The sequence below is a fragment of the Macaca thibetana genome, chromosome 5 (assembly GCF_024542745.1).
Source record: "Macaca thibetana thibetana isolate TM-01 chromosome 5, ASM2454274v1, whole genome shotgun sequence".
Taxonomy (NCBI): Eukaryota; Metazoa; Chordata; class Mammalia; order Primates; family Cercopithecidae; genus Macaca; species Macaca thibetana.
In genome coordinates this window covers 160,527,140-160,543,368 of record NC_065582.1, presented here as the reverse complement: position 1 = coordinate 160,543,368, position 16,229 = coordinate 160,527,140, and the positions used below count along the sequence as shown (strand labels likewise).

The window sequence follows — 16,229 nt, the reverse complement described above, 5'->3', positions numbered from 1 at the left end:
CGGCTTCCCAAAGTGCTGGGATTACAGGTGTGAGCCACTGCACCCAGCCTTTTGTGTTTTCTGTATATTAATTAATATGTTTAGTTCCCTCAACAACTCTTTCAGGTAAGCACAGTCACTGTGTCCTTTTTACAGAGGAGGAAACAGGTCTAGAAAAGTCAAGTAACTTCAGGGTTACACAGCAAGTAAATACTGAATCATGGATTTGAACCCAGCCAGTCTTACTCTAGTCTTTCTCTTAACTGTCACGTTGTACTCCAGTTCTAGCCTGAATTGTGCTTTCTTGCCTTTGCTCTTGTTTTTCTCTTTGCCCTCTCCCAACCAGTTGAAATGCTTCTCTGTTAGGCCATTTTAAAAATAGGCAAATTAAATAGTTAAAATCTAGGAAGTCTCATCTCTGCCTAATGCTTAATTACTTTGTGATATTGGGCTTGTTGCTTTTTACATATTTAAAATGAAGCCTATGTATACCCAACAGAATTTTATTTTTATTTTTATTATTTTTTCTTTTTTTTTGAGACAGAGTCTTGCTGTGTCACCCAGGCTGGAGTGCAGTGGCGCAATCATGACTCACTGCAGCCTTGAACCCTTGGGCTCAGTCTCTTCTCCCACTTCAGCTTCCTGGGTAGCTGTGACTACAGGCATGCAGCACCACACCAGGCTAATAGAATTATTTTTTAATGATTACATAGGGTGTATAGCAAATGTATAGCATAGTGCCTGAGACATGATGAACTTTGTGAGGGTCGTTGGCTAGTTGTTTTATACTAGCCGGTAAGTCGTCTCTAAAAGATACTGTCCTCCCCATCTAATCAGTGTGTTACTTGTTCAGAGTGGGTTTGTAAGGCTGAGGGCATGTTGTTTGTGTTTAAGAATCATGTTTAAATGTGTGTTTTGCAATTTGGGGATACAAATGCTTACCAGAGGATTTCTGTCTTCATTGTTCTTCAGTGAGGTTGAAGTGTAAGTCATAAAGGAGATTTTATGATGCCTGAAAAGCTTTCTGTAGAGTGTGTCATATGGCTTACTTAACTTTATTTTCTTTATTTTTTTTTTCCAGGAAATTTGGTGAGCGGCCTCCACCTAAACGACTTACTAGGTAAGTATTATATTAGTCAGCTTTTCATACACACATTTATGAAAGTATAAATCCTATTGTTTTAGATATTATGTTAGGTACCCTTGAAGTCATTCAAATATTACTATCTAGAGCATAAACTTATTCTCATCCTTCCTTTCCCTCATCTCTCCTCCCTTCCCTCACCAAAAACGGGAATAAAAGGAATAGTTGAAAAGGGAAAATGAAACCTTTCTTAGAATTAGTCTTGAGTCTAATGTAGTGAATACAACATGGATGGCAGTGCAGATAGCTTTCTATATCTAGCTGTGGTTAGCCCATCACAATTTGTTGATTGCAGGTGAGATTTGAAAGTAAATGCTTTTAGGAAAGAGTTATAAGGAAAACAATTTCTACCCATTTTAAGAAAACACAAGTTTTATCTATTTTTAATGAGTATAAGTAAGTTGTAGAATTTACGTTTTAGTTATGAATGTTAAAAGTATTAGTCTTGAATGATTTTTAAGATTTCCAGCAGCCAGAGTTGTAAAATAAAGAGACCTAGTTCTGTAGCCATGTCTTAGAGTCAGTGCAAACCTTGCCTTATTAGCCGTTTATTTTTGGAGACTTTCAAGAAAGTTGTATGTATATATGTCTGTCCTTTTTCTTCATAAACTCAACTGAGATCACACTCTTATCATTGTTCTACACCTTTTAACGCCACTTAACAGTACATCTTCTACCTTGATAATTCCCCTTAATGGCTCCATGGTTTTTCATTGTTTTCATACCACTTTTAATATTTCACATTGATGACCATTTAGGTTATTTCCAAATTATTGCTATTGTTTTAAAAAGCTGTTATGCTTAAAGAATGATGAAGGATACAAAGGACAGTTCGAAGGGGAAATCTGGGACGCTTTGATTATCAAGATAATTAATGAGAGTAATGGATTAAAACCCTTGTAATAAAACAACAGCCTAAAAGTCTATACGGAGATAATTAATCTCAGGGTAAATATTATTTATTTATATAAGTAAAAATTATTTATAATCAGTAAACAGGGCAAAGAGGATAGCTTTTCCTTACAGACGCATGTTGCCTAATAAATGTAGAAGGAATGGTGGTGGCATTAGGAAATTAGGCTTTGACAACCTCAGTAGGCAAAAATCATCGGTGGATGCTTACGCTACTGGATTAATGTTTGATGACAAACACAGTATTTACAGAGTCTCAAAGTATACACTCACAACATATGTATTTAATGATAATAGGGAAAAGTAATAACATGATAGTGGAGAAACCTGTCAGACATCACCTTAATTATGTAAATTATTATCACCAGTAATGAACAGATAGGTATCATGTGCATCCCAAGAAAGACATATTATATCACTTTTGTGGTATTTTTGCCAAAAATGCATAAGCTACATCCAAGAATAAGGAAACATCAGACAGAAACAAATTGAGGGACATTCTAGAAAATAAATTGTTACTTGCTTTTCCTAAATTTTAAGATTATAAAACACAAAACACTGCAAAACTCTTCTAGATTAGAGGAGACCAAAGAGACAAAGCTATATTTAAACAAATCCTGAAAAGGAAAAAATTTTTTTCTTTTGCTGTAAAGCTGAAGTGGCCAAATGTTTTCTGTAATGGATCAGATAATAAACATGTTGTTTAGAGGGCCTCACTAAGTGTGTTAGGACTTCTCGACTCTGTCCTTGTGTCTCCAAATCAGCCATAGACAGTATCTAAAAGAATGACATATCTGTGTTCCAGTACAACTTTATTTTGTTTACAAAAACTGGTGACCCTCCTGATTTGACCTGAGGGCAGTAGTAGTTTCTCAGAATACCTACTTCACCCACCAGGGGACCCTCATAAAGGACTTCCGTGGGACAGCTGGCAAAATTTGAATAAAATCTGTAGATTAGGTATTAGTATTGAATCGGCGAAAATTGTATAAAAGAATGTCCTTGTTAGGAAATAAACGCTGAAATATTTTGGGTGAGGTAGTACTATATCTGCAATTTGCTCTTAAATGATTTAAATAACAATATGCAAATAAGGTTTAAAATGTTAACATTATGGAGGTCTGAGTGAAAGGAGACTAGGAATTCTTTGTACTACTTGTACTATTACAACATTTCTGTAATCTCAATATTATTTTTAAATTTAAATTTTTTTTGGAAAAAGCATTATATTAATTCTAGGTTAAGTAAACTGGGAAAATATAGCTTGTCTCACAAGGCCATGTAAATATATTTTCAATTACTTGTTTTCATATATATATATTCCGTTGAGTCAGTTCTGGTGAGTGGAATTGCTGTATTCATATGTCTAGACATTTTGAAATTTAAAATTTAACATTTTTGTTTCATTACCAGCAGCAGTTAGACTGCTAATGATATATTTTGATGAGTAAGTTAATGTAAAATAACATTCTCTAAAAATAACAATCAGTACAATGATAATAAACCTCATAAGGAAATGTGCCTTTCTTTCCCCTAAATAGATGCAGTAAGTCCCATTTAGTTTATCATTATTTTCCATTGTTTGCCCTTTAAGCAGTTTCCCCTCTTTGGAAAACTTGAGTAGCTTTTAAGACTTTTGCCTCTGGCCAAGATAGAGTAACATGGAGTAGAATTACTCTCTGGCTTGGAACAAAAACCTGGACAAAATATGTAAAACAACAGTTTTCCAGGTATTGAACATCAGGTATAGAAGGATAAGTGATTACTGAGAAACTGGGAGTCCACAGAGGGCAAGACAGCAGGGCTGCAAAGTGGAGAGGAATTAACTGTATAAATAGGTCCAGAGATCTATCACAGAGGTTTCCTTTTAGTCTTCAGCTACATACTGATCAGCATGCGTGTGTAAGGAAACTACTCCGTCGTGGGGATTGGGGAAAAACATCCCAAAAAATTAGAGGAAACAATTTCTAAAGTTCACTTAGGACTATGAATTGTGCCTGTTAACAGTAGCCAGAGTGGAAAATCTCCTAATTTATGGGGCATTCGCTAGACTGCTCAGAAGGGTTTTGTTTCAGTAGTGATATAAAATTGAGTCCAGGCATGATGCTCTGTTTTCACCTGGCAAACTTAAAGAAGGATTGAAAAGATCAAACTTAATTGTGTACCAGAACAAAGCTCAAGAATATAGAAATAGAAAAATATCCAGCACTAAGAAAGGCAAAATCAAAACATACCAGTCATACAAAGGAGCAAGAAAATATCCATAACAAGAAAAATCAGTGAATCAAAACCAACCCAGAAATGACATGCATGATAGAATTATTGGATAAGAACATTAAAACAGTAATTTTTTTGTTTTTTTGTAGAGACAGGGTCTCACTATGTTGCCCAGACTCGTCTTGAACTCTTGGCTTCAAGCAATCCTTCTGCTTCCTTGGCCTCCCAAAGTGCTGGGATTACAGGTGTGATTCACGGTGCCCAGCCTAAAATAGTTACTATATTTGTGTTCTATATGTCCAAGATGCCAAGATCAAGAGCTGGGAAAATTTTTCTTTGAAGGGTCAGATGGTGTATATTTTAGGTTTTGTTGCCCATATAACTTCTATCATACTACTAAGCAGCAGTAGACCATGTGTAAATAATTAGATTGTCTGTACAGTGAAGTATAGCTTTATTTGTAAAATGGGTGATGGGTAGGATTTGGCCTACAGGCTGTAATTAGTAGATACCTGAGCTAGAGGAGAGGTTAGAGACATAGATTATACACACACACACACGCACACGCACACACTCAAATCTCTAAAGATGAAAACTACAATATTTAAGGTGGAAAAATACACTTGGGATTAATTTCAGAATGGACAAAGAGTAGATTAGTAAACACAAAAACATAGAAATAGATACTGTCTAAAATGAAGCACACAAAGAAAAAGTCTGAAAAAAAGTGGTGAGCATTAGTGAGCCATGGTTTATTGTCAGGTGACCTAATATATATGTAGTTAGTCATTGTAGGGAGAGTATGATTAAAACAATATATGAAGAAACAATGGCAAAAATGTTCTAACTGGAAAATTAGTGAAAATTGTAAAACCACAGATCTAAGTTGGGTGCTGTGGTTCACGCCTGTAATCCCAGCACTTTGGGAAGCTGAGGGGGGCAGATCTCTTGAGCTTAGGAGTTCAAGATCAGCATGGGCAACATGGCGAAACCGTATCTGTACCAGAAAGTTAAAAAAAAAAAGTTAGCCAGGAGTTGTGGCACGTGCCTGTAGTCCCAGCTACTTGGGAGACTGAGGTGGGAGGATCACTTGAGCCCACGAGATGGAGGTTGCAGTGAGCTGAGATCACACCACTGCATTCCAGCCTGGGTGACAGAGTGAGACCCCATCTCAAAAAAAAAAAAAATCAGTTAATCCTGAGTACAGAAACTACCCGGAAGTACTCTATAATCAAATTGATTAAAGTCAGTGATAAAAAAACAACAGAAAACAAAAGACAAATTATGCACAAAGGAACAAAGAGAGGATGACAGCAGGTTTTTCATCTGAAACCTTGCTATGGATAAGACAGAGCAAGTGCTTTGAAGTGCTCAAGGGGGACCTATACTTGTCAACCTAGAATTCTATACCCAGTAGATATATACTGTTTTAGGCATAGTAAAAATGGAAAGAATTTATTGCAAATAGGCCTTACCTACAGTATTAAAAGAAATTCTTCAAGCAGAAGGATGATCATACTAGAAAGAAATCCGATTCTGTACAAATTACCAATATCAAGAACAAAAAAGGTGACATCACTACAGAGTACAGATATTTGAAGGATAATAAGCAAATACAACAATTAACTTTTTGCCAATAATATTCACCTTTTGAAGAAATGCACAAATTTTTTGAAACTAGCAAACTACCAAAGCTTACTCAAGAAGAAACAGGTAACCTGAATAGTCCTATATTTAAAGAAATTGAACTTATAAACCTTCTGACAAAACTGCAGGCCCAGATGGCTTCACTGTTGAAATTCTACTATATGTTTAAGAAAAAAATTATCTCAGTTCCATATATACCCTTTCAGAAAATTGGAGAGCAGGACATACTTATCAGTTCATTCTGTGAGCATAGCATTACCCTGTTGCGAAAAGTAGGCAAAACATTACAAGAAAATGAAATTACAGTCCAGTATTCCTTTTGAACATAGTTATAAAAAGTCTTCACAAATTTTCAAATGGAATCTAACAATATATTAAGGGGATGATTCATCTTGACCTACTGAGCTTTATCTCAGGAATGGAAAACAGTTCATGTAATTCAATATATTAATAGAACAAAAAAGGAAAATCATATGGTTATCTCAGGGGATTTAGAAAAAGCTTTTGACATCCATTCTTAATAGAAATTCTCAGCAAACTTGGAGTAAAAGAGAATTTCCTCATCATAGGGTGCCTATGAAAAAACTACATTTAACAACATGCTGTTTGGTGAAACACAATGTTTTTCCTCCAACATCAGGAACAACACAGGGGTGTCTCCTTTCACAGATTTCATGTAACATTGTATTTTGATGTACTATAAGGCCAGAAAAAGAAGTGAAAGACGTCTAGATGGGAAAGAAAGAAGTGAAACTGTCTTTATTTGCAGATGTCATGATCATCTATATAGAAAATTCTGCGGAATCTTGCTACTAGAACTAAAAAGTGAGTTTAGCAAGGTAGTAGGATACATGATTAACATACACAACTAAATTGTATTTCTGTATACTAATGAGCAATGGGAAATTGAAATTTGAAAGCAATACAATTTACACAGTAGTATAAAAATATATGTAATTCCATGGGAAAAGTCTGACAAAAGGTGCAAAAACTCTACACTGAAGACTACCAAACACCACTGAGAGAACTTGAAGTCCTAATTAAATGTTCTTCAGGTAGAAGACCTAATATATTGTTGAAATGAGCCAGGTATAATGGCTCATGCCTATAATCCCAGCACATTGAAAGGCCAAGGTGTGAGGATCACTTAAGACTAGGAGTTTAAAACCAGCTTGGGCAACAAAGTGAGACCTCGTCTCTACAAATAATAAAAAAATTAGCTGGGCATGGTGGCATGTGCCTGTGGTCCCAGTTACATTGGGAAGCTGAGGCAGGAGGATTGCCTGAGCCCAGGAGGTTAAGGCTGCAGTGATCCATGTTTGCGCCCCTGCACTCCAGCCTAGATGACAGAGCGAGACCCTGTCTCAAATAAATATATATGGTTAAAATGTCAGTTCTTCTCAAATTGATCCTATGGATTTAACACAATCACAGTCAAAATCTCAGCTGTTTTTTGTAACAGCTGACAAGCTGTTTCTAAAATTTATATAGAAATGCAAACAACCTTGAAAAAAAAGCAAAAAGAACTTACACTGCCTGGTTTCAAAACTTATTATAAAGCTATGGTAGTTTAAAGTATTGTATTGGCATAAAGGTAGCTAAGTAGACCATTGTGTCAGATTAGTGGCCACAAATAGTTCTTCAGATATATGATCAGTTGCTTTCCAGTCAAGGTGCAAAGGCAATTTAGCTAGATTTTTTAAAATGATACTCTTTCTAACAGTTGATTGTGGAACAATTGGATATCCATTGCTCCTTCAACCTGCCCCCCACACACAAAGTAACTACAGTCTATACATAGTACCCTATTTAAAAAAATAGCTCAATGTAGACCTAAATGTAAAACTTTACACCGCTTTTAGAAGAAAACATGGGAGAAAATGTTGTTTATTAGGCAGACATTTCTTAGACACTAAAACACAATCTATGGAAGAAATTGATAAATTTTACTTCATCAAAATAAAGAACAAAGATGAAAATGACTCTGAAAAGTAAATAATAAGGAAATAATCCATTTTTAAAGGACGGAAATGGTCTGAACAGATACTAATCCAAAGAATGTATGAGTATAACAAATACCCATTAAGGAGGTGCAAATTAAGACTACAGTGAGTGTGTTAGTCCCACTGGTTTGCTATAAAGTGTACCATTAACTGGGTGGCTCATAAACCACAAATGTATTTCTTATAATTCTGGAGGCTGGGAAGTCTAAGATTAAGACGCCAGTGTGTTTGATATCTGTTGGAAGATGCTTCCTGGTTGATAGATGGCTGTCATCTTTGTGTCCTCACAAGGGCACTGATCCTATTCTTGAAGGCTCCATCCTCATGACCTCATCACCTCCCAGATGCCCCACCTCCTACTACCATGGCATTTCTGATTAGATTTCCACATAGGAATCTTAGGGGACACATACACTTTCTAGCAGTTAGATACTATTAATACTATATACCTGTTACAATGTCTGAAATTTAAAGGACTCATCATGGAAACAGCTAGTACTTTCATACATTGGCAGTGGGTATATAAAGTGGTATAATAATTTTGGAAAATAATTTATACTTTCTTAAAATGTTAAACCTCTACCATATGGCCTAGTTATTCTGTTCCTACATATTTAATCAAGGAAAATGAAAACACCTGAATACAAAGCCCTGAACACGAATGTTCGTGTTAGCTTTAGTTGTAATAGTTACACAGACACAACCCCAATATCCAGCAACAGGTGAGTGGATCAGCAAATTGTAGTGTATTCTACAGTGAATTTCTATTAAGCAGTAAAAAAGGAACTCGATGCATGCAATAGCATAGATGGATCTTAAAATAATTATACTGAATTTTCTAAGTGTGTCAGGAAAAAAGAATATGTACTGCATGATTCCACTTACATAGAATTATAGAAAATGCAAACTGATCTGTAGTGACAAAAAGTTGATCAGTGGTTTCCTGGGGATAGGGGGAGGCAGGAGGAAAGATTACAGAAAGGCAGAAAGGAAACTCACAATTGTGAATACCTTTATTTTGATTTTGGTGATGGTGTGTATACACATGCCAAAACTTGTCACATTGCACACTTTAAAATAAGCGCATTTTATTGTATTTCAATTAAATCTCAATAAAGCTGTTAAAAACTTAGAAGCTTTTATACTTGAAAAATATTCTAAAATATTCTGAAAGGGATTAGTGTACCTTCTTGGGAAAATTCAGGTAAGTTTTTTTTGTTTATTGTTTTGTTTTGTTTTGTTTGAGATGGAGTCTTGCTCTGTCGCCGAGGCTAGAGTACAGGTGCCTGCCACCATGCCCAGCTAATTTTTAATTTTTAGTAGAGATGGGGTTTCACCGTGTTGGCTAGGCTGGTCTCGAACTCCTGACCTCAAGTGATCCGCCTGCCTTGGCTTCCCAAAGTGCTGGGATTACAGGTGTGAGCCACCACACCTGGCTTCAGATAAGTTTTATTTCTTTTTAAATCTCTGAAAGACAGCAAACTACAGATTTATATTGCTTATTATTTAAGCTAAAATAAGGCAAATCTAGCAAAAAGTTTGTATAACAACAAATGGAAATGTAAAATCAGTGACCAAATCTGTGATAAAATTTTATTTTGTTAAGCACAAACTTGGAAATCAGAAATTTTCCCTTTTGATAATATATTATAATTTTAGGTACCATCTGGCCTTTTGTTTTGTTTTGTTTTGAGAGACAAAGTCTGGCTTTATCACCCAGGCTGGAGCGCAGTGGTGTGATCTTGGCTCACTGCAACCTCTGCGTCCCGGGTTCAAGCCAGCCTCCCACCTCAGCCTCCTGAGTAGCCGGGACTACAGGTGCACATGACCATGCCTGGCTAATTGTATATTTTTTGTAGAGACAGAATTTCCCCATGTTGTCCAGGCTAGCCTTGAACTCCTAAGCTCAAGTGATCCCCCTGCCTCGGCCTCCCAAAGTGCTGGGATTACAGGCAAGAGCCACCACGCCTTGCCTTGCGAATGCTTTTTAAAATGGTTTTTTCTCCATTTCTCCTTTAAATAATATTCAAGTTAGGAAAATTTTAGTATCTCTTATTTTATTTGATGAAAAATATTTTAACATTTTTTCTCTCCACTGGTGTGTAGAGAGTTCAAAATCGGGCAGATTTTATTCCTTTAAAAAAAATCTTTGAAATCTGTTATACACTATTCTTACTCCAAATTAAGCAATATTGAAAAAGCATCCTGTTGTGAAGGTCATCTTTTAGATAGTATCAACCAGGATTAAAAATAGGAGAACCAAGATGGTGACCTGCCTTTGATTGTCAACACCTCATACTGTTTTATGTTCTCAAATTCCTCTAGTCCCAAATTTTTCTGTACATGAGATGTAAAACCTTAAGTAGCAAAATGGCTTATTTGTACAATAACCTTTTAAGCTAATAGAACACAGATGTGTTGATGACCCATTGCTGTCAATGTAATGGCCTATGCCTATTTGGGAGTGGGAGGCGGGGAGGGGAAAACCAAGAGCTGGTCAGAATTTGAAAGGATATGTCTCATAGCTGTGTGACAGGATTTGAAGCAATTTACCTACTTATCTACAAAAAACTGGAATTTTGGGACATTTTTACTTCTATCATAAAAAGAGAGGATTGAAGGGAGATTTGTAGGTGTTTCCCTAGGAGCCTGCCTCAGCCTCCCAAAGTGCTGGGATTACAGGCGGGAGCCACCTCGCCCAGCCTGTCTTTCAGAATTCTGTGTGTTATATACTTCAACTGCTTAGAAGTATTCAGTTTATAGACACTAGGTTTTTTTGCAGTGCATCTTTACATTTTCTTCTTGGCTTTTTTTGTTTTAACAGACTTAGTAATTAAAAACTTCCCTTTGTATCCAAAATTTTAAAAATCCTGTAAAGAGACAAACTTTTCTGCCATAACCTTAGTTATTCCCACCACCACCCCTTTTCCTTAATAGCCAAGAAGCATGACTATATTCGTTGTGCTTCCTTCCTCCCTTTCATTTTGTAGCTTGCTTCAGTGGTATTGCCTCACCACCAACTCACTGAGAAAATTGTAATTAAGCTGTTCCATTTATGAACTAATTGTCAAATTTGTGAAGAGTTTCTAATTTTTATCTTTCTTGACTGTTCTGTAATATTTAATACCATTGATTATGTTCCCTTAACTGAAGTTGTCTTTTACCTTTACGCGGGGACCAGGTTTTTCTCATTATTTGCAGACTCCCATTGCCTCCATTGGCATAACTAGTAAAAGCAGATCCATTGGTAACAGCAGCACATGAGCTTATCTTACTATTCATGGATGTTTCAATTTAGCATTCTCTTTGTGGTTTCTTCCTTTCTTTCTTTCTCTCTCTTTCTTTCTTTCTTTCTTTCTCTTTTCTTTTCTTTTTTGCTGTGTAAAAAAAGTTTGAATTTTATAAAGCAAACCACAGTAAAAAAAAATTGATGAAGGTAATCACAGATTAAACATATTGAACCAGAATGGCATTTGCCATAATGTCATAAGTTAATGTTAGTAAAATTATTTTTGATAAAAATAAAATCTCCTTTTTTTTTTCGTTTTTGGTTTGAGACGGAGTCTCGCTGTGTCGCCTAGGTGGTGCAGTCTTGGCTCACTGCGATCTCCGCAAGCAATTCCCTGCCTCCCGAGTAGCTGAGACTACAGACATGTGCCACCATGCCTGGCTGATTTTTGTATTTTTTGTAGATAGGTGGTTTCACTATATTGGCCAGGCTGGCCTCAAACTCCTGCGCTCAAGTGATTCGCCCACCTCAGCCTCCCAAAGTGCTGCAATTACAGGTGTGATCCAATTGCTTTTCACTTAGAATGAAAATTTTATGTGGAATCATTAAATGAAATTAGTAAACAATAGACTTCAAAATTTACATTATGTTTTAAAGTATTCAAAAAAGTTCAGTATAAAACATAATAATTATATGGTCAAGGATTCTTCAGCACCCATAATATGTTTTTCCAATAATAAATTTTTCAGTATTTTTTTATTAAAAAAAAAACCTGGATGATTGTGATATCTTACCACTGAAATTTTTTTCGGTTTATCCCAGTAGTTTTCAATCCATGTGACCATCTCACTCCATCCTCTTTCTTGACATTTGGCACCACCTGGAGACATTTTTGGTTGTCATAATTCAAGGAAGGGTGCTACTGGCACCTGCAGGGTAAAAGCTAGTGCTGCTGCTACATATTCCTACAATGCACAGCGCAGTCTCTCCACAGCAGAAAATGATTTTGCCCAGGATGTCAACAGGGCTGAGGTAGAAATCCTATTTATTGACACAGCCTTAGTCTATTTGGATGAAAAGCATATGGGCTATTATTTGACAGGCTTTACTATTTATTGTGCTTCTTTAGAGTATACCGTCTTTTTTTATGGCTCCTTAAGGTGCAGAAAGTCAATGATCAAGTTTTAATTGCCAGAGAACATAATTTTTAATGTTTAATATTCTGTTTAATAAAGCAAAATTTATTTTTACTGTTGAAAGAAGCTATTTGGCAAATTACTCTTACAGGACAACTATTGTTCATGATTACCTTGAGGCTCTAGTTACTTTTTCAGGAATTTGTATTCTAAATATGAAAGAAAAGACAAGGAAAACCAGAGCTGTCACCCTGCATTCATCATAAGCATCGTGAGTTCTTAGAACTATGAACAGTTACATCCAGTAGTAGAAGCCAGCAAAATGCCCAGTGCCTAGAATACAGTGGGCTTTCGATAAATCTTCAGTGGGAAGATGGATAGTTGTGCAGTTTACCTGGTGTACTTACAAAATTTGTGTTTTGCACATTGGTTAAGATGCCTGATCATTCATTCCTAGGTCATTTTCAACTTGGCTCTCAAAGCCTCAGTGCAAGTCCCATTTTCCCTCCCTCTGCACTTTGTGTACTATTGAAGGTTGAAGTCTTTCTAAGGAAATAATATTAATAATTAGAGGCTACTGACACTTGCTTTCTGTCAGTTTGTGGGACTAACTTAAAGTGTCCCCCCCACCCCCAATATGAGGTATTACTGTCTTTACCTTACAGGTGAGAAAACTCAGGCTTAGTGAGACAGACCCTTAGTAACAGACCCTGATCTATCACACCAGAGCTATACCCCTAACCACTAATAGTGTAATTTTGTCCTCACAAGCTAGACTACCTAGATTTGAATCCTCGCTCTTCAGTATCATCTTGGGAAAGTGACTTAACCTCTACCCAGTTTCTGAAATGTACGTAATAGTGTGTTACCCTCAAGGTTGTTGGTTATGTTAATACATGCTTAGAAGAGTACTGGTAGAGTGATTTTTTAATTTTAGCTCGTTTAATGATTATAATTAAAATCTTTGTAGAAAGCATTTGTGACTGCCTTGGATATTATCAAATACCAAGTTTGTGTCCTGATTTACCTGAGTTGTCATGAAAGGGATAGAAATGTAAAGTATGAATCTTGCCCTTATTTGGGAAGACAAGAAAAATAAGCATGAAACCTGACAAACACAATGCAGTTACTGCTAAATAATGTAATAGAGACTACAAATGCAAATAGAATTTGGTATCCAGAAATACACTTAATGGCTTAAAATTATTCAAATATATAGTAGCCCTTCAAGTTTTGTGCTGAGAAATTTTGTGCTGGTTTTGTCAGGATATTGGCCTTCTCTTAGCTTTGCTTTTTTTTTTTTTTTTTTCTTTTTTTTTGAGACAGAGTTTCACTCTCGTTGCCCAGGCTGGAGTGCAATGGTGCAATCGGCTCACTGCAACCTCTGCCTTCTGGGTTCAAACGATTCTCCTGCCTCAGCCTCCCTAGTAGCTGGGATTACAGGCATGTACCACCGTGCCTGGCTAATTTTGTATTTTTAGTAGAGACAGGGTGTCTCCATGTTGGTCAGGCTGGTCTCAAATTCCCAATCTCAGGTGATCTGCCTGCCTCAGCCTCCCAAATTGCTGGGATTGCAGGCGTGAGCCACTGCACCCAACCTGCTTTTGTTTTCTTTTTCACCCTGAACTCTATGTTCAGTCACCTGACTTTGTAGCACCTCAAATCCCTCATCATTGTTACACTCTCCAGGCTGCATCTCTAGTACCCAGCAGGTTTGAGAGTATGGTCTCCCTATTCCCTTCCTTGGAATGTTAGTGGGAATTGACACCATTCTTTTTGGATTCCAACATTAGCTGGTCCTTTGATACCAATCTTCAGTTGTTTTATTTGTCCATAGTTAGCTTCCTTTTCCATACCCTGGAAGGTATTTCCAGTATTTACAGCTGTTTTCTTATCCATTAGACATCATGATGGCCTCTCATTTTACGAATAAAATAGAGACTTTCAGACTTAACTCCTGCTTATGTCCTTCGCCCAGCTGGCATCTGTTAGACTTCTTGCTGAAATTAAAGTGACCTTGACTTCTGCAACATCTCACCTTTGATTGCTCCCTTCTTTCGAGGTTGTGTCTTTCTACAGCACCTGAGGCTGGTTTCAGTTCTTCCTGTTATCAGTTCTCAGTTTCCTTTAATACATTTTCTTCTTGACTCTCCTGTCAATGTGTTTTTGTTCCGGGGGAGTACATTTACTTCCATGGTTTTGTTTGCCAATTACATACTAGTGAACTCCACCTTTTCAGCCCAGACCTCTCTCTTGAACTATGCATAGATACTTCCAACAACCTACTGAATACTTTCAACTCGGAGGTCCCAGGGGCACTTCAGAGTTGACTTTTGTCAGCAAAACCTAATAATATATACCCACTTCTCCCAAAACAAAAAAAATAGTTATTTTTCCTGTTCCCTACTGTCTTCTGTTACCTTCTTCTTAGTGTGAGAGCCTTTTTATGTTTGTCTTGTCCCTCTGCTTTTGAATCCTTTCTCTAAAAATAACTAAAAAGTAAAATTAATTATGTATTTTTAAAAAACCTTAATAAGATCTCTCATTGCCTTTAGTTTAGATTGAAAATTCAGTTTCTACAGTATTGATTTTCTATAATGGGCTGGAGAGAAAATTGACTGGTGATCTTGTCCCAGTTCACAAAAGGGATGGATTTTTTTTTTTTTTTTTTTTTCATTTTGAGTTTTTCTCTGGATCTTACTACATGCTACCACTTTTTTTATACTTAAAGGTTTAATCATAATGAATAACCATATAACAATACTTCCCCTAAAAGTACGTCAAATAATTTTCCAAGAGTTTTTTTTTTAAACTTTGATTTTAGGTTCAGGGTTACATATGAAGGGTTGTTACATAGGTAAACTCATGCCATGGGGGTTTGTTGATTATTTCATCACCCTGGTATTAAGCCCAGTACCCAATAGTTATTTTTTCTGCTCCTTTCCCTCCTCCCAAGCTCCACCGTCAAGTAGACTCCAGTGTCTGTCGTTTCCTTCTTTGTCTTCATAAGTTCTCATCATTTAATTCCCACTTGTGAGAACATGTGATACTTGGTTTTCTGTTCCTGTGTTAGTTTGCTAAGGAAGATTGCCCCCAGCTTCATTTATGTTCCCACAGAAGACATGATCGCATTCTTTTTTATGGCTGCATAATATTCCATGGTGTGTATGTACCACACTTTATCCAGTCTGTCACTGATGGGTGTTTATGCTGATTCCATGTCATTGCTATTGTGAATAGTGCTACAGTGAACATTCGTGTGCATGTGACTTTATGGTAGAATGATTTATATTCCTCTGGGTATATATCCAGTAATGGGATTGCTGGGTGGAATGGTAGTTCTGTTTTTAGCTCTTTGAGGAATTGCCATACAACTTTCCACAACAGTTGAACTAAATTACACTACCACCAACAGTGTATAAATGTTCTCTTTTCTCTGCAACCTCTCCAGCATCTGCTATTTTTTGGCTTTTTAATAATAGCCATTCTGACTGATGTAAGATGGTGTCTCATTGTGATTTTGATTTGCATTTCTCCAGTGATCAGTGATATTGAGCTTTTTTTCATACGCTTGTTGACCACATGTATGTCTTCTTTTGGAAAGTGTTCATGTTCTTTGCCTACTTTTTAATGGTTTTTTTTTTTTCCCCTGTAAATTTGTTTGTTCCTTATAGATGCTGGATATTAGACCTTTATCAGATGCATAGTTTGCACGTGTTTCCTCCCCATTCTGTAGGTTGTCTGTTTACTCCATTGATAGTTTCTTTTGCTATGCAGAGACGTATTACTACTTTTATCATCACCTGTTACGGGGTAATATTTGAAATAGTGTAAACTTTTATACTTAGTATTTAAGTATACAAATGTCCAATTTTCAAAGCCTTTCATAGTTGACTCTGTCATTGTCAACCTTATTCACTGCCATGCTCACCTTAGAATCTTGCAAATTTGTTTGAATTCCC

At 36.5% G+C, this 16,229-nt stretch overlaps 1 protein-coding gene across 5 annotated transcripts in view; it reads left to right on the top strand.

Annotated features, from left to right (window-relative positions):
* The window catches only part of RBPJ (recombination signal binding protein for immunoglobulin kappa J region), a 270,190-nt gene that overhangs the window by 224,031 nt on the left and 29,930 nt on the right, over window positions 1-16,229 (top strand). For all 5 annotated transcript variants that reach the window (XM_050790709.1, XM_050790704.1, XM_050790705.1 and 2 more), the window contains one exon: window positions 1,061-1,099. In XM_050790709.1, coding sequence (XP_050646666.1) covers window positions 1,061-1,099 — 39 coding nt within the window. The remainder of the gene's footprint in view (window positions 1-1,060; window positions 1,100-16,229) is intronic.